Source organism: Giraffa tippelskirchi, chromosome 3, assembly GCF_054371585.1.
Source record: "Giraffa tippelskirchi isolate mGirTip1 chromosome 3, T2T-mGirTip1v1.2.pri, whole genome shotgun sequence".
Taxonomy (NCBI): Eukaryota; Metazoa; Chordata; class Mammalia; order Artiodactyla; family Giraffidae; genus Giraffa; species Giraffa tippelskirchi.
In genome coordinates this window covers 92,055,664-92,075,934 of record NC_137277.1, presented here as the reverse complement: position 1 = coordinate 92,075,934, position 20,271 = coordinate 92,055,664, and the positions used below count along the sequence as shown (strand labels likewise).

Sequence of the window (20,271 nt, the reverse complement as noted above, 5' to 3'; positions counted from 1 at the left end):
TTTCCAGCTTCTGCCCTTGCTACCCACCCATCTGCTTATAAGATGGCATACTGTGAGACGTTTAAATAAGATTCTTATGTTTTTCAATACTCTTATGATCTGGCCTCTGTTGCATCTCTAACCTCACCTTTTACCAATCTTCCCATCTCTCAATCCGTTCAACTCATACTGGCCCCTTGATTTTATTTTCAAATGTGCATATCCCCACTTCAGGACATATGCCTTCCTTACTCTGCTTAAAACAGTCTTCCTTCATATATCTGCTTCAATTTCCTTTAGGTCTCTGATCAATGTTTTCTTTTTAGAAAGTCCTTCTCTGACCACTCTGTTTATATGGTAGTAGATTTCTACCCTTTGACCTTGGTATTCCTATTTTCATTTTGCTTCTCTAGAGCACATATCACTTATCTGACCTACTATATACTTACATATTTCATTTGGGTAAGAAACTTTTTTTTTTTCCCAACTGCTCTCTCTGTCTAGTGCTCAGGCCTGGGCCTGGCAGAAAGAAAGTACTTAATGATTATTTGGTGATTGGATAAAAGAAGTAGATAAATGGTTGAAGGTTGCCATTGCTCATTGGTTGCCCTGTTTAATTCATCAGGCTGAACCTCTTACCCCAGCAGGTCCAATGAGTATAAAGTCTCTAGTGGAACACAGCTGCTCAAGATGATATAACTAAGAATGTGTGTTTGCTCATAGATTTTCTTTGGTGTTCTGGTCATTAAAAAATATATTTATCTATTTATTTAAATTCTTATTGAGGAGCATATTCATACAGTATAGTATATATATTTTAACTATATAGATTAATATTCTCATGTAATAGCCATGTTGCTCATGATATAACATTTTCAAGCACCCAGAAATCATCCTCATGCCCTTTCCCAATCTGTACCTCCTAAAGGTAAGTATTAGTTTGACTTCTACCCTTGTAGACTGATTTTGCCTATTCTTCTTTTGGGCTTCCCAGGTGGTACTAGTGGTAAACAACCTGCCTGCCAATGCAGGAAACACGAGAGACATGAGTTTGATCCCTGGGTAGGGAAGATCCCCTAGAGGAGGGCATGGCAACCCACTTCAGTATTTTGCCTGGAGAATCCCATGGACATAGAAGCCTGGAGGGCTACGGTCCATAGGGTTGCAAAGAGTCAGACATGATTAAAGTGATTTCACATGCAAACATTCTTCTCTTATTCTGTCCATTCTTTCTAGCTTTATTGAGATAATTGACAATTAAAAATTTAAGTTATACAACTTGTAAATATGTTATGTTTACACTGTGAAGTAATCACCACAATCAAGCTAATTAAACTGCCATCTCTTCATACAGTTACCAATTTCTTCTTTTTTGGGGGGCGGGTAATCAAAAACATTTAAGATCTACCCTTTCAGCAAATTTAAGTATACCATACAGTATTGCTAACTATAATCATATTGTTGCCTGTTATATTTTCAGAATGCATTCATCTTACACAACTGAAACTTTGGTTTGCAGCAAATTTTCAGTGTTGAAGGCTACAATTCATTGAAAATGTGTTTCTGTAATATCTCTTACATACTAGACTCAAATTAGAGTTATGAATTTGAAAGTTATGAATATCTCAAAGTTATTATATAAGTATTCTCATTGGTATTTTATAGGATTAAAATAGCCTTTGTAAAGTTTGATCTCAGTAAGATAGCACCTACAGTCTGAAATAGTTTAGCATTAATACTTTCTGCAGAGGGTTTAAGTTGTTCTAAAGTCCTTTTCTGATATAAAGCTATAATTTGTTTGATAAACCCAACTTCTTTCTGGTTATCTTAGAATTTTAAGTCAGGGTCATTCATAAAATGTGTAGAAGAAATCTTGGTGCATCTGTACAAATTTAAGTTTACATGGTGCTAGTCAATTTAACTTTATTGTGATGCTGAAATACATAATGATACCCTTAAATGCCTTTAATAGGAATACTTCTAAAGCAAACTCCATATGTTTTGCTTATAGTACTAATTTGAGCAAACACAAATTTCTATTAATCGGGTATCACACTTATTTGCTTCTCACAAAAAATGGCAGTGCTTTACAGCATGACACACTGCCATTGTAAATTACTATTAGTAGCCTCAGACATTAAAAAAAATACATTTGAATCGGTTATACTGAGATGGATGAAACTGGAGCCCATTATACAGAGTGAAGTAAGCCAGAAAGAAAAACAACAATACAGTATACTAATGCATATATATGGAATTTGAAAGATGGTAACGATAACCCTTTATGCGAGAGAGAATAAGAGACACAGATGCATAGAACAATTTTATGGACTCTGAGGGAGAAGGTGAGGGTGGGACGTTCTGGGAGAATAGCATTGAAACATGTATATTATCATATGTGAAACAGAACACCATTCCATGTTCGATGCATGAGACAAGGGCTCAGGGCCGGGGCAATGGGATGACCCAGAGGGATGGGATGGGGAGGGAGGTGGGTGGGGGGACCAGGAAGGGGAACTCATGTAAACCCATGGCTGATTCATGTCAATGTATGGCAAAAACTATTACAATATTGTAAAGTAATTAGCCCCCAACTAAAAAAAAATAATAATAAAAAAATAAAATAAATATATATAAAAAAACAAAAAACAAAAAAACTAACCCTCTTGATGTTTGGCAGAAACCAACTCAATATTGTAAAGCAATTATTCTTCAATTAAAAATAAATAAATTTAATTTTTAAAAAGGCTAAAAAAAAAAAAAATTACTATTAGTAGCATAAGTGTGGAAACAGAAGCCTAGCCACAGAGCCATGACTAAAGCAGCATGGAATGGAGTCTGCTGACAGTTTATTCATCAATCCCAAGTAAGCATTAGGTTTTAAGATCAAGGCCAAAACATTAACAAATGGATGTTAAGTGAGGTCTCAATTTTTCTCTTACCATCTGTAAAACAGGCCTCTGGCTCATCTGAATTTACAGGCTCAGCCTCTGCCTCTTCTCCTTCTCCAGGCACAGGGTTATCAACTGTGCTGCACTCTGAGGAACTTGATGGGTTCAGCCTCTAAAAAGAAATTCACCACCCCACCAGAGAGTTCATTTAGGGTTCAATTCAAATCTTGTGCTAAAAACCATATATGATCATCAGTCATGCAAAGTGTTATGAAAAAAAGATTAACAATACAATGGCCATAAAAACATGTAAACATACACTGAGGTCAGGTCACCTTACAATGCATCTATGCTTGATCTTTCTATCTACACATCCTGTGCAAAATACATTTCATTATTTTAGTATGTCAACAATTCTTAGGACAGAATTAGCCTGAAGGTACAATTTTTATGTAAACTATAACATTTGCAAAGTATTGACCACACCTTTATTTTGTTTTATGTTTAATATAAGTTTATATATACCAGTAATTACTATTTTAGAACAACTAAGACTCTAACAGCAATAATATACAAATGCCAAATTGCCAACACCTGATAACGGAAAGGTCTGCTCTGACAATTGGCAGAAAAAGCTTGTTGATACTTAAAATTTTTTAAAATAATAAAATTAGTGTAAAATGAAATCCAAACATATTTTTTCTATTATTGCTTGGATTTAAGAATATGTATCAGGATGATATAGATAGAAGGCCTTTCATCAAAACAAAAAAAGTCAAATACTGTATTGGAATCAGAATGTCAAAGTCTACAGCAATTATTCATCATCACCTATCTTAGTGATGGAATTTCAGGATATAGTAGAAGAGATCATAACTATTATTTATAATGTCAAGAGATAGTGGCTACTAAAATGCGTACCACATGCAAACTCTGAAACAAAGATTCCATGAAATTAAACACAGCAGACCAACACATGAGAGGAATGAACTCATTGTCATTATGATCATGAAACTGATCATAACACAAACAAGCTTTTTCCCACCCAGAACTTTGTGATCAAACAGGATGTTTACACACACACAGATACACAGAAAGTTTTAGAAAAAATACATACAGCAACTGTAGCAAAACTCTGTCAAACTTTCCTAAAATTGTTTTATAATGGAGCAGCACATCAATGGAAGAGTTCAATTTTCATTCTCATTTGCTAAATGACATGTGATAATTGGAAACTACTAGTTACTACAGCATGTAGTGTCTTATTAAGATTACAGCTTTACTTGTTTTTTTTTTAAGAATAATTCAAAAAAAAATGCAATTTTTAGAAAGGAGAAAATTCTTATTTCATTCAGATTTATTCTTCTTATTGCATTAAGATCACAGGCCCAGCCTAGAATATTAACTTTTAGTGAATGACTGGGAAGCTAAAAGTGTGCTTTATGGGTACCACATTATATTCTCAGTACCATTATTACCACACAGTATTCAACATTAGTCAAAAAAGGTATTGATAAAGTAATGAGCATAAGTAATGAAGTAAGGAAAGCTATTTGTATAACTGAAGTAGAGAACTATGAACAGTCTATTAAAATTAATACTTCTAATCTACATTAGCATAGAAATATTTTTCCCACAAGGTCAAAGACTTTTAAAATATTATGAATTAACAATATCAATATAAAATTTCATTTAAGAAGTAGGCTATTTAAACTGATCATATTCATCTAAAATTACTTTAAAATAAACCAAATACAAATTAATTATAAGACTGGATATTCTGTAAGACTTAAGGTTTTAAAATATATATTACTCCAGGAAACAATGGGGACATTCATAATTACTAATATGTCCTATTGTGCCAACTACCACAAAAACCAATTTTAAGTACCATATCCAAAGACTACAATTATCTGATACCCTCAATTCTTGACCTTTCAGCTGCAAGTGAACCATCACCAGGGAAATGAAAGACAAGACACTTGGATTCTGTGGAGCTGAAATCAAATGCTGCCATCCTGAAAACAGTTACTGGCTTGGATTTTGAGGCAAAGCAGTGGGTGAAACAGTTAACAGAATAAAAAACTCCTTACTGTCCTTAGCCAAAACATTGACAACTTGGATATAATTATAATGATTTTTCTCTCACCTGGTAACAACTTCAAAATAAAATGATTAAAATTTGCAGAGCTGTGACATAGGTTAAATTAATGAAAGTATCTCACTCTTCAAAAGAGCATTAACAAAGCAGATTAATGCCAACCTAATTTATAAGTAAAAATTAAGACTATTTTATGAAGCATATTCTGCCATTGAAATGTTCTCCCCCCATAAGTTTTATGGCAATTTTTTTGTCAATGAAATTCAGAGTTCGACTCAGATTTTATATCATAAATGACAGTTATTCAAAATTATTCCTCACTGGAACATAAATTATCAAAATATTCAATATGTACTATAATTTGTATCATAAGTCAAATCCTTGTGGCTTTCAAATTCAATGTTTAGAATGTTTTTAGGAATTCAGTGCTTTCCTGGGAATGTACTAAGTATTTACACAGTAGTAATTTCAGTACTGTATATAATTTCAAATATTTATGTGCATGTCCTAGCAATATAGATAGTTTAGTTTTAATCTATTCAGGTTTTAAACAATACTTACTAAAGCAGAGGTTTCTTTAACAGGGTCAAAAAAGGACACCTTTAAATAGAAAGGCTTACATCTGTATCAAAGTTTTTCTCTTGAAGATAAATTTTCCAAATCTCATAGTGGGTATTCTGAATTTAACTACTGACTGTTTTTTTATTCTTGTTTAGTATACAGAGAAGATCAAGTCAATTATTTGTGTCATTTTAAATAATTGTATGGTTACTTTCATTTCTATAAACTCAGTCATTTACTATTTAGCTTTCTTTCTTGTGATTTTGAAAATGGAAGAATAACTATAGTATACTAAGAGCAGTAAAATAAATACTGCAGAATGAAAAATTTCTCCTTTGGTTTTATAAATAGGACATTTTATAATTTCATGTTGATTTTATTTTTAGTAAAATATGAAATACATTTTTTGCCTATTCTTTGCTTGTCAACAGAGAATCTTTCATCTTTGGTGTTCTACACAGAAGCAGAAATAAGTGTAAAAATAGGATAATTTTTAGTAGAATCACTAGTATAGTATAGGATAGAATAGGAAATATGCTATAGTTAGCATTCCTGCCTTTTTATTAAATAATAGCGTATTGACTGTAGATACTTTCTAATTTTTTCCTTCTTTCCTTTAAATAAAGTATACATACTTGCCTCAAAAATTTCAAATGTACAGTAGTATATGATGAAAAATACAAGTCTCCTTTACTCTCTCCCTGATTCTGTCTTCTTTAGGTAATTATTATACTACACATGTGTTTTTGACATATTTTTCTATATTCAATGTGTATCCATAAAATACTAAAGTAGTTTTGTAACATTCTAATCTTGATTACAAGCTTCTGTAGCTATTTCATTACTGAAAATATGATCAAATTAAAGCTCAATTATTCTTCATGGGTTTCCTTTTGATTGCCTTGAAGGTGTGCTTTTTTACAAAACTGCATTTAAGTAGAGATTCTGTTAAATACAGGTGTCATATGAAAAAACTGCCCTAGGCTGTTCATTTAAAAATTTGTTACTGACATTTCCTGAAACAGACATTCACATTGTAAGCCTATTTCATGCTAGGATGGATGCTCATTGATGTTAGTTGGTCATATATTATTTTGAGAGGTTTGAAGTAGGATTGTCTAATAACTTGATAATCTGGCACTCAAAATCAAAAAACACTATCAAGATAGAGCTGCTGCTGCTGCTAAGTCGTTTCGGTCGTGTCCGACTCTGTGAGACCCCACAGACGGCAGCCCACCAAGAGCAGCACTGAGGAAACACAGAAGTCAACAAAAGCCTTATTCAAAGAGAATGGCTGGTGTTGAAAACATCCCAAAGGTGTCACTTTTAAAGTACATATTATAAGGCTGTTTGCTTCATACAACAGAAGAAAGATATTCTCTGAATAGCACAGTCTAGAATAGTTATCTCACCTGAGCATCAAATCAGGGAAACACAAGGGACAGGAAGAAGGTTGAAAGAAGCAAATCAAAAGGAAGGGCTGGCCATAAAAGGACAAAAAACTATGGGAAGCATTAGTGATAAAAAAGCTCCACTGTACGTCAATAAGCAAGGAAGACTTTATAGAGTCAAAGACTTGATTAGATCCAGTATCAGCCATCTTTTAACTTTACAGCCTCGTTTTACAATTTATACATATAATGAAGTTTCTGAACCTACAGTGAGGAGTAAAATGGTAAAGTTTATAACAAAGGATCAAAGCACCTTTAGAGAAAAATTCTATAGATAGAATTCTATACTATGCTTTGTGTGACTAGAAGTCCAGTTTTCCAAGTTTACCATTCTATGACAAGATAACTTGAATTTAAAGCCGAAATATGCTCTCCTCTCTCTTGCAATTGAAAGGCCCCCCTTTTTTCCCCCACCTTCTACAGAAATGCAAACACTACTCTCTTCAGCATTTTTAAAACTAGAGATTACCTATGATATTACAATTTGTATGTTTGTTTGTTTTTATCTTGAGAGTGATTATTTTTATTTTCTTTACATGAGTTAGCTTCTGGGCCCCTTAAAGTCCCCCAAATCCTCTTCTGGTCTCTCTGGAATTCTGCTTTCTCTCAAGATTATTTTTAAAAGATAATCCCCCAAGTTAAAAAATATACCAGATCAGTTCAGTTCAGTTCAGTCGCTCAGTTGTGTCCGACTCTTTGCAACCAGACATCATCCATCAATGACACCAGATATCATCCATCAGTAGAAAATTAAATATTTTTTCCTCTCTGTGGTCTAAATTTTCATTTTGCTTCCATTTAGGTTAGCAGAAAATAGTTTATTTACTAGTTAAATTCTTTTCTCAAATAGTTAAGTGTGGAGCCCTATACTAAGGTCACAGGTGTGGAGCCCTGTACCAAGGCCACAGGATAAAAATCTCTGGAACTGACCAAGTCCCATAGCAATATTGGTCGGCCTAGTCCTCAGTTGGAAAGGAGTCAGAAAGAGAGACTATCACCCATTTGGGTGGCAGCTGCTGGGGCACAGTGAGCAGTGGGGCCTTTGGAACCAGAGAATAACCCTGGCCAGAATTCCTCTGCTGCTTCCACAGCCACTTGCCTGTTTGCAGAGGACTCTTATGAGACAGGAGAAGTGAGGAGGTGGGGGAAGAGACCCCAAGTCCAAGTACGGGCCACCAAAAATGTCGTGGTCTGTGTACAGGTTGGAAAAGAATTTCCAGACATGAGGCAGAATGAGAGGAGAACAAGGTTTATTAGAGTGAGAGACACCGTTAGAACAGCGGGCTGGCTCAAGGGAGAGTCTAACCCTATGGCAGGCTAGCAGCCAATTTTTATAGTCTCAAGACAGAAAATTCCTACTGGAATGGTGGCACTGGGTGACTGGTTAGGAAACTATGGGGTGGAGAATAGGGTGGGTATTTTACTTAATATGGGGTCAGGGAACTGGCCAGTTTAGATCCAGAGGCTCATGGAAACAGTTGCTATGGGGCTTGGTAGTTCCAGAGATTTTTATCCTGTGACCTTGGTACAGGGCTCCACACCTGTGACCTTGTATCACTTCAGTTCAGTCGCTCAGTCGTGTCCGACTCTTTGCGACCCCATGAATTGCAGCATGCCAGGCCTCTCTGTCCATCACCAACTCCCGGAGTATACCCAAACCCATGTCCATTGAGTCGGTGATGCCATCCAACCATCTCATCCTCTGTCGTCCCCTTCTCCTCCCGCCCCCAATCCTACCCAGCATTAGGGTCTTTTCCAATGAGTCAACCCTTCGCATGAGGTGCCCAAAGTATTGGAGTTTCAGTTTCAACATCAGACCTTCCAATGAACACCCAGGATTGATCTCTTTTAGGATGGATTGATTGGATCCCCTTGCAGTCCAAGGGACTCTCAAGAGTCTTCTCCAACACCACAGTTCAAAAGCATCAATTCTTCGATGCTCAGCTTTCTTCACCATCCAACTCTCACATCCATACATGACTACTGGAAAAACCATAGCCTTGACTAGACGGACTTTTGTTGGCAAAGTAATGTCTCTGCTTTTAAATATGCTATCTAGGTTGGCCATAACCTTCCTTCCAAGGAGTAAGCGTCTTTTAATTTCAGGGCTGCAACCACCATCTGCAGTGATTTTGGAGCCCAAAAAAATAAAGTCTGACACTGTTTCCACTGTTTTCTCATCTATTTCCCATGAAGTGATGGGACCAGATGACATGATCTTAGTTTTCTGAACGTTGAGCTTTAAGCCAACTTTTTCACTCTCCTCTTTCACCTTCATCAAGAGGCTCTTTAGTTCTTCTTCACTTTCTGCCATAAGGGTGGTGTCATCCGCATATCTGAGGTTATTGATATTTCTCCCAGCAATCTTGATTCCAGCTTGTGTTTCTTCCAGCCCAGCGTTTCTCATGATGTACTCTGCATAGAAGTTAAATAAGCAGGGTGACAATATACAGCCTTGACGGACTCCTTTTCCTATTTGGAACCAGTCTGTTGTTCCATGTCCAGTTCTAACTCTTGCTTCCTGACCTGCATACAGGTTTCTCAAGAGACAGGTCAGATGGTCTGGTATTCCCATCTCTTTCAGAATTTTCCACAGTTTATTGTGATCCACACAGTCAAAGGCTTTGGCATAGTCAAGAAAGCAGAAATAGATGTTTTTCTGGAACTCTCTTGCTTTTTCGATGATCCAGCAGATATTGGCAATTTGATCTCTGGTTCCTCTGCCTTTTCTAAAACCAGCTTGAACATTTGGAAGTTCACGGTTCACGTATTGCTGAAGCCTGGCTTGGAGAATTTTGAGCATTACTTTACTAGCATGTGAGATGAGTGCAATTGTGTGGTAGTTTGAGCATTCTTTGGCATTGCCTTTCTTTGGGATTGGAACGAAGACTGACCTTTTCCAGTCCTGTGGCCACTGCTGAGTTTTCCAAATTTGCTGGCATATCGAGTGCAACACTTTCACAGCATCACCTTTGAGGATTTGAAATAGCTCAAGTGGAATTCCATCACCTCCACTAGCTTTGTTCGTAGTGATACTTTCTAAGTCCCACTTGACTTCACATTCCAGGATGTCTGGCTCTAGGTGAGTGATCACACCATCGTGATTATCTGGGTCGTGAAGATCTTTTTTGTACAGTTCTTCTGTGTATTCTTGCCACCTCTTTTTAATATCTTCTGCTTCTGTTAGGTCCATACCATTTCTGTCCTTTATCGAGCCTATCTTTGCAAGAAATGTTCCTTTGGTATCTCTAATTTTCTTGAAAAGATCTCTCGTCTTTCCCAATCTGTTGTTTTCCTCTATTTCTTTGCACTGATCGCTGAGGAAGGCTTTCTTATCTCTCCTTGCTATTCTTTGGAACTCTGCATTCAGATGGGAATATCTTTCCGTTTCTCCTTTGCTTTTTGCTTCTCTTCTCTTCCCAGCTATCTGTAAGGCCTACTCAGACAGCCATTTTGCTTTTTTGCATTTCTTTTCCATGGGGATTTTCTTGATCCCTGTCTCCTTGTACAATGTCACGAACCTCTTTCCATAGTTCATCAGGCACTCTGTCTATCAGGTCTAGACCCTTAAATCTATTTGTCACTTCCACTGTATACTCATAAGGGATTTGATCTAGGTCATACCTGAATGGTCTAGTGGTTTTCGCTACTTTCTTCAATTTAAGTCTGAATTTGGCAATAAGCAGTTCATGATCTGAGCCACAGTCTGCTCCCGGTCTTGTTTTTGCTGACTGTATAGAGCTTCTCCATTTTTGGCTGCAAAGAATATAATCAATCTGATTTCGGTGTCGACCATCTGGTGATGTCCACGTGTAGAGTCTTCTCTTGTGTTGTTGGAATAGGGTGTTTGCTATTACCAGTGCGTTCTCATGGCAAAACTCTATTAGCCTTTGCCCTGCTTCATTCTGTACTCCAAGGCCAAACTTGCCTGTTACGCCAGGTGTTTCTTGACTTCCTACTTTTGCATTCCAGTCCCCTATAGTGAAAAGGACATCTTTTTTGGGTGTTAGTTCTAAAAGGTCTTGTAGGTCTTCATAGAATCGTTCAACTTCAGCTTCTTCGGCATTACTGGTTGGGGCATAGACTTGGATTACCGTGATACTGAATGGTTTGCCTTGGAAACGAACAGAGTTCATTCTATCGTTTTTGAGATTGCATCCAAGTACTGCATTTCGGACTCTTTTGTTGACCATGCTGGCTACTCCATTTCTTCTAAGGGATTCTTGCCCACAGTAGTAGATATAATGGTCATCTGAGTTAAATTCATCCATTCCAGTCCATCTTAGTTCGCTGATTCCTAGAATGTCGACGTTCACTCTTGCCATCTCCTGTTTGACCACTTCCAATTTGCCTTGATTCATGGACCTAACATTCCAGGTTCCTATGCAATATTGCTCTTTACAGCATCGGACTTTGCGTCTATCACCAGTCACATCCACAGCTGGGTATCGTTTTTGCTTTGGCTTCATCCCATCTTTCTTTCTGGAGTTATTTCTCCACTGATCTCCATTAGTATATTGGGCACCTACTGACCTGGGGAGTTCATCTTTCAGTGTCCTATCTTTTTGCCTTTTCATACTGTTCATGGGGTTCTCCATGCAAGAATACTGAAGTGGTTTGCCATGCCCTTCTCCAGTGGACCACAATCTGTCATAGGGCTTCACATTAACGGCAACTAAAACACCAGCACTTTCCAAAATAAAGGACAAGAAAACAAGAGTTTTTCCTTTCCTGGTGTTTTGTTTATTGCTATTAGAGAAGCTGCATAGGCTTTTGGGGAACAGCTGTTGTTCATTCAGTCGGAAACCCACTTAACAGTTCCATCTCATGATCAAATGGTTTATAGTTTTAGATAATGGAGAAATAATGAGGTAAAATCTCAGTCACCACCAGGAAATTCAAAATAAAGCAAATGCTTTACTGAAAGTACTTTGTTTTCTTAAAATCTTGTACCTAGGGTAATTTCTGTCCAATACGTGACAATTTATGTGACTGAAAGATACAATCTTGCATATAAAAACAAAAAATGCAAGAAAGTTTGGTCATAGAAGAAGATTGGACTGGTTTTAGACTTCTCAGCCATATCCTACAGTATCATCCACTTCTTTCTAATGGAAAATGGCATTCACTCTGGCATTCAAGGTCTTGAAAGGTAAAGCAACCATTGATATTCAGTGGCTTTGGGCTATCTGCAGAGAATAGTATGTAAATAGTTGGAATGCAGTGGGGCAAATCAGAAAGAACACCTTAAAAATTTTGGGAACAAATATTTAAACAGTTCTACTTTTGAGGCCTGCTAGAATACTTCAAGTTGGTAAATAAGGATTGGAACATAGGCAAACGTGACAGCAAAATGTGAGGTAAAAGCATGTACTCTGTGACTTTTAAGATCACTACATATTATTAATAACAAAATAAGAAATGACAAAGAACAAACTGCCTGTACCTCTGAATGATGAATACTATTTCCTAAAACTATCCACTCATAAGGAGGAAGGACAAGAAATGACAAATTCCAAGAATATAACAATCGCCATTTTTAAAATATCCAGGTTTCTAATACTGCAAATACAATGTAAAAACAGAATTTGGCACAGATAAAAATATATTTCTTCTGCCAAAGAAAATATTTCAAGTCATTCTTTGCAACTGAGCCTTTGTTTATCTGGAGAATGACCATCCTTAATATGTACCTCATGTTTTCTAATATAGTTTGATAAGAAGAAAAAAAGTAATAATAATTTAGGAATTAAGCACACATACACACATACATGCATATATGTGTGTGTGTGTATATATATATTCCTAAAAACAGTTTTCTCAAAAATAGTGTTTTACCTATACATATATAGATGCTATTGCACATGTGTGTATCTTTACTTAGGCTCTAGGAGGAGGAAATGACTACATTTTGGACAAAGTAGTTTTCTAAGACAATATTGCCTCTAAATTATCATCAATCTGAAATAGAAAAATATGTCTTTTACTCAGGAATTTCTTTAAAATTAACTGCAAGTAAACTAGAACAAACTATATGCTTCTTTTTAAATTTGAAACTGAGCATCACTATTCCTAATGTGTATCAACTTCAGGATAAAGTTTTGCTTTCATCATTGGAAATAGAAAACAATAATACAAACATTCTAACAATGACAAATTAAAAATATGAACTCTATTAAGTATAAAAAAGCATGGTTCCTATTAACATGGGTTTTTCCTTCCAGTTCAGTCATTCAACAAGCTATACTAAAATTAAAACAAGATATTATATCTGAATAGCATATTTTTTATATATGTTAGACATTAGTTATAGCAATTCATATTAATCTGCTTCTAATTTTGACTCATTGGAAAAGACCCTAATGCTGGGTAGGATCGGGGGCGGGAGGAGAAGGGGATGACAGAGGATGAGATGGTTGGATGGCATCACCGACTCGATGGACATGGGTTTGGGTAGACTCCGGGAGTTGGTGATGGACAGAGAGGCCTGGCGTGCTGCAGTTCATGGGGTCGCAAAGAGTCGGACACGACTGAGCGACTGAACTGAACTGAACTGAATTTTAAGAAAGTGTTTTATGTCTTCTTGACAGATTTAGTGTCCGCTTCATAATATGTTCCACTTAAACTTTTTATCTTCTTAAGGCTACTCTGTATATCTATCTCCTCATGAGATAATCACAGATATACACAGAAGATATCAAAATCTGCATATGTTCAAGTCCCTTATATAAAAAAGTATAGTATTTACATATAGCCTATGTACATCCTTTATACTTTATATATCCCTTATAGTTTAAATCATCTCTGAATTACTTATGATAGCTAATACAATGTGAATGCTATATAAACAGTTGTAAATACAATGTAAATGTATGTAAATACTTGCTGGCATGCAGGTAATTCATGTTTTGCTACTTGGACTTTTCTGGAATATTTTTGATCCCTAGTTGGTTGAATCTGCACATGCAGAACCCATAGGTACAGAGGGCCAAATGTACATAATCAGAAACTTATTCTCATCAGTGTATAAAATTGCTTCTGGAATCAAATTAATCATTTCAGGCATTTATAACTCATTCATTCATAGGCCCAGTAAATTATTAATTGATACATTTTACATATGATCAAATAAAAATCAAATGTTAATTACTGAATCAACAAGGGAATAAAGCACTAGTTATCATTTTGCTTAAAACTATTTCAAAATATATGCAAAGTTTGGCCTAGAAGCTGGGTACTCTGTCTCTGTCTTCAAGTTTCTACATGCATACTCAGAAACTGCAAGAGCCTCAATTTGCTTAACCTGTGAATAAAAGACTAGCACTAGAATGGTCCTTTCTTGTTACAAGATTTTTATGTTTATACCTGAAATTATACCCTCACAAAATTTTTCTTAATGAAATTTTAATTTACTGAATTTAATGTGACGATTTAAATTTCCCCCCCAGCTTTACTGAGATGTAATTGACATATAGCATTGTGTAAATTAAAGGCAAACAAGGTGATAATTAGATTACATGTATATACTGTGAAATGTTTACCACAATAAGGTTAATTAACACATCCTTCACCTCACATAATCACCGTTTTTGTAGTTGTTGTCGTTATGGTGAGAATATTAAAACTCTACTCTTATCGCAATAAACCTGACAAGTTAATATGATATATATCTATACATATACAGTTGACCCTTGAACATCATGGGGGTCAGGGCACGACCCTCCGTGCAGTCTAACATCTGATTAAAACTTATAGTCAGCCCTCCACACTCACAGTTCCTCAGTTCCACAATGTGGATTCAACCAAAAATGGATCATGTAGTACTGTATTACTTACTATTGAAAAAAATCACTTTATAAGTCGAACCATGAAGTTCAAACCCCTGTTGTTCAAGGGTCAACCGTATAGCTTAAATTAGGAGGGGAAGTAGATAGAGGTTTTTACATTAAATGCTGCTTCAGTGATTTCTGGTACATGCTATACCTTACTTTTATAATTTCTCCAGTAAAAATCTATAGCTCATGCACTTGAAATCACCTAAGGACATGAGAGATATATCAAGGGAGTCATCGAGAGAATAACAAAAATAGATAGAACTGCCAGTGACATGCTGTGATGTCAATTTACCTATGCAACAATTGTATATGTTTCTACTTTCTTGCAATGGGTCAGGCAGAGAGATTTTGTAGCTGAACAGCATGCATGACACTGAAAAAAATTTCATATACATATGTATGAATTTTTTTTTAGGTAACCTGTGTAAAAGTGGTCACATATGTCTCTGCCTGGTTAAAAGCACAGAGCTGCATCCTTGATGGATCCAGTTTGTTTTTACCCCTGTGAGAAGTAAGAAAGTTAGGTACTGAGGTATGGAAGTGGAGCATGATGGAACAGCTTAATCAACTGATTTAAATGTTTAAAGTCACATACCTGTAAGTAGAAATTAGTTATATTTGACAATGCATGCTATATGCTAAACACAAAGAAATATATCTGCAACATAGTAATAAAATTATATATCATTCAACGTAAATTGTAAAATAATGAATTAAACAGTTATATCATTCTGTTGTTTAGGAGATGAATTAAATACTGTAATTTCTGAAGGCAACCTTTTGCATTCTGTTTGCTCTTCAAAACAGACATTTTAAAGGAAGTGATCCTCAATTTTGGAGTGCGGTGAGAGTAAGAGTATGTGGTTTTTGAAGCATACTCTAAAATTAGCATTGATGATTTAATTTTGACATTTCAAATGATATTACATGTTTTCAAAGTTATCAAAATATAACAATTAAGAAATATTGATTCCAATGTCAGGCCAAAATTTCATTGTTTTTAGACACATGAACAAATCCAATAAAGAGGAAAAAATTTTAAACAGTTCAGAACCAATCTGCAAAAAAATGATCTAAGTGAAATTCTATAGGGGTGTTCTGTTTTGTCTTTGTAAGAATCTATGCATAAAAGATAGGATCAAATATCAGCTCCCCCCAGAAGTATAACTGAATATTGCCAAATCAAATGCATTTCTTGAAAAATTAATATATTTTCTAAAATGGAATAATGAGAAGAAATCTAAACTGCCTGCAACTGCCTCTTAGCAGAAAAAAACTTTACAAAAAATCTTAGGAGAGACAGACCTGACAACAGTGTAATAAACCACCATATAGTAAAAATACATAAAGTATTCAACATAAACTGCCATATAGTAAAAAACATAAAATATTCAACCTCGATGACTGCAAATATTTAAACTTTGTATCAAATCAATAAAAGGAAGCAATTTAATAACAAATAAGCACACAAAGTTTCTCAAAACATGATGGCTTGCAGAAATTGAATACTGAATAGATGAATGGGTGGATGGATAGATGAATAAGTGAATCAGATGAATAGCATGACTGTTTGTTCCCCTGCCTGGGGTTTCCATCTCCACCACATTCACATAAAAATATGATCTCCATTCTTTAAGGTCTAGCTTAGGTGCCACTTCCTTTCATGTGCCTTCAACCTAATATAATCTGTTACTCAATGCATCCTCATTGGACTGGCTTCTCATTTTCTCATGGAATGTGCTTTGTTCTGCTCTGTGTTACATTATTAAGGTAGATTATAAGCTAATAAATTAGCACTAAGGAGGGTTAGAAACTGAACATGGATCAGCAAATGAACAATACCATTATAATAGAAAATCTGACCCTGAATTGTAGCATTACAGGGATATAACAGAATATATTCCTACTCATGCTTTATGCCTTTCCATGATATGTATTAGAGGTGGTTAAAGCCTGGAGTTCAAATTTAAAATGACTCTCAGAAACATCAGCAACTAACCTGCACTATTTCTTAATCCTTTAGCATTTTAGCTATCTGTAAATACAGATTAATATCACCTTCCTTCCCAGGTTGCTATCAGGAGGAAAGTTATATAGCATATAGGAAAGTGGCTAATGTATACATTCTCTCCTTGGTCTCTTTGGTGCTTGCTTTCATGTCCACTTCTCAAGTGCTTAGTTATTCACTTGTCCTCTTCCTCCTGTGGTCCCTGTATTATAGTGAATACTGTGGTACACTGCCCAGATCTGCCTTTCAAACAAGCTACTCATTCCTCCACCTTCTAGGAGTGTTGGCAGCTGAAGGCTCACAGCTGAGTCCCTCTCTGGGAATTGAAATACAGAAGGGAGCTGCCTTACCCAAGGTCATACTCCCTTCCCTGGAAGAGTAGAGGGAGAACCTGTATCCAATGACTGATAGGTTCAGGGCACACAGGTCCTGAGCCCTTGCTTTGATTTGGGATTACTCCAAAGGCTCGTACATACCAGCGATGTCTATAGAGTCAGCTGAACCCTCTGCTACAACTGCAGAGCGTGTCAGCTCCTCCCTCTGCCCAATCAACTTGCTTCCATCATTTCATACAGGTGTTAGGTGTTTAACCTGAAAACACTACTCACAGTTGGTTTCCCAGGGAACCTGACCTAAAATTAACATACAAAATTCTAAGCTGTCTACAACTCTGAATTATCTTCTTAAAACCTCCAAATATCTACTGTTCACTATCACTTAGCTATCCTGTAAGTAGTGTACAATTAAGATGTCCCCAAATTAAACTGTCTCTCCCCTACCCCCTTAATATTCGCCCCCTGCATATTTTTAATAGCATCAATATCCATTCAGTTGTCTAAGCCAAAACTCTTTATTATGAATTACTTTGTATCTCCCAAAATATATGTTGAAGTCCTAATGCCTGTTACCTTTGAATATGAACTTATGTGGAAATAGGGTCTCTGCAGATGTAGCCAAGTTAAGATGAGGTCACTGAGGTGGGCCCTAATCCAATATAATTAGTGTCCTTATAAAAAGAAAAGACAGGAAGAACCCCATGTGACAAAAGAAGCAGAGATCAGAGTGATGCAGCTGCTAGTCATGAAGGCTAATGATGAAAGACCACCATCAGAAGCTAGGAAAAAGCAAGGGAGAATCCTTTTTAGAGCCCAGAGAGAGCATGGCCCTGCTGACACATCAATTTCAGACTTACAGCCTCTAGAACTATCAGAGAATACAGTTCTTGTTGTACAAAGCCCCAGGTCTGTGATACGCTGTTATGGCAGCCACAAAAAATGAATATGCCCTTTGAAACAGCTCACAATTCACATAACCAGACCCTGAGCCCTTATATTTTAGCTTGCAAGTGTCTTTCACTTATCCCACATGTCACCATCACTCCCTGACCTTGAGCCTTCCTCAAGTGTCCTTAGGATGGTTGCAACAACTTTCCATCCTCTCTGCTTCCTCACCTTTATTACACCCCCAAACAAACCCTTTAAAAGTAAAAGTCTGCTAACAACAAAGCATAACAAAACAAGACAAAGTTTCCCCTTTCTGTTAAACAAAAAGAAACCTACTTCAATCTCCAAATCATGGTAAGTCAAGTCACTCACTATCTGGCTCCAATCAACCTCTGTCACCTGCTACTTCCTATGTGGCCATCCTCTCATGTATTTAATGGGTGTTTTTGTATCTGGATGCTTCCACACAGGCTGGGCCCTTTACATCTACCAGAAAGGTGTTTCTCGGTTCTTCTTTGTCTCTGTCTCCCTCCATTCCTCCCTTTCTCTCCCTACTCTCTCATTCTCTCTCTCACCTGATGAATTCTTTTTATCATAAAACATACTCCAACTGCCATCCCCATTGTGAAGTATTCCAATTTATTTTCAAGATTAGTCACCCTATCCTTATCCTGCCTCAATACTTTTTCTAAAAAACCTGTTTTAATTATTTTTATATGTTTATTTATAATTTCTGATTTCTGTGTGTGTTTTAACTCAAAGGCAGGAACCTAGCTTTACTCTTTACCACTTACAACAACACCAGAGACCAAGCAGACTCTGAACCACATCTCCAGATGAAATGAGTATACTGCTGACATCTTTCTAGAGTCCAGGAGGCACACAGCAACAAGCAGGTGCTTAGGAAATGTGTGTTGAAAAAATGAATAGCCACAGTTAACAGAATATATACTCATGGATTCCTTTGTAATTTTTTCTCCCACAGTAATCAAAGTGAATGAGGGCTTTAGGTGGCCTTCACTTCCTTTAAGAACATAAATTTTGCATAACTGTTTTTGCAGTGTTTTAAATGACACTCCCTTGAAGGTGAGAGGTTTGATTATGCAAAATTGGAAAGTTTCATTGCTCTCCTTTCTCTAAGGACCTAAACTAGCTCCATCACAGCTTGGGGACAATGTTTCAAAACACTGAAGAACCACTGAGTAAAGCTAAGTATTTGCATTTGGCTAGAGGAAGAATGGGAGAAGGCAAAGGCACCCCACTCCAGTACTCTTGCCTGGAAAATCCCATGGACGGAGGAGCCTGGTAGGCTGTAGTCCATTGGGCCGCTAAGAGTCGGACACGACTAAGCAACTTCACTTTCTCACTTTTCCCTTTCATGCACTGGAGAAGGAAATGGCAGCCCACTCCAGTATTCTTGCCTGGAGAATCCTAGGGACGGCAGAGCCTGGTGAGCTGCCGTCCATGGGGTCACACAGAGTCGGACACGACTGAGGCGACTTAGCAGCAGCAGCAGCAGCAGCAGCAGCAGCAGCAGCAGCAGCAGCAGAGGAAGAATGAATGGGGAGATCTTTCTGTGAGGATGTTTTCCTCTCTGCTGAGTACACAAGATGAGCAAATTCACTTCAGCAAGCATTGATAATACATTTGTCAAAAGAGCAGTAAAGAAGATTTAGGGTTTTAGATTCATAGCTATCAGCGTCTCTGAAAGCTGTCAGAATTTATTCCAAAAACCATGTAAGACTGTTACCCGTTAAAATATTTGGAGAAATAAAATGGACAAATTTAATGTTTTCCCCTGAAATTTACACACATACTCAAAAGTAACATCACAAGTCTATAATTAACATCACAAGTCTATAAACTGGCTATTTTTCTTTCATCTTTAAAGTAAAAAAGGAAGTAATCTGTAATAACTGAAAACAAAAGGTTGTCTCTTTAACCCTCTAAGAAAGAGCTCTTCATTAAAAAAAAACTTACTAATTTAGTTTTTTACAACTTTCAATTTTGAGATTTGGCACGATTTAAAAACAGAAAAAAAAAGAACTACACTTCTTAAGAACTTAATTAAGCCAGATGCCAATCACATTGAATTATTGCACCTGTGTGGAAAATACTTTTTTTTTTTTTTTTCTCTAAGCAACTATTAGCACAATGCCTGGGGCATAGTAGATCTCAATAAATATTTATTGAATGAATGGATGCATTTCATGCTTCACTTG

At 36.4% G+C, this 20,271-nt stretch overlaps 1 protein-coding gene across 1 annotated transcript in view; it reads right to left on the bottom strand.

Moving 5' to 3' along the window:
• Window positions 1–20,271, bottom strand: part of SCN9A (sodium voltage-gated channel alpha subunit 9) — a 164,977-nt gene that overhangs the window by 30,764 nt on the left and 113,942 nt on the right. The window contains exon 18 of the mRNA XM_081576010.1: window positions 2,922–3,042. Within this exon, the coding sequence (XP_081432136.1) occupies window positions 2,922–3,042 (121 nt within the window). The remainder of the gene's footprint in view (window positions 1–2,921; window positions 3,043–20,271) is intronic.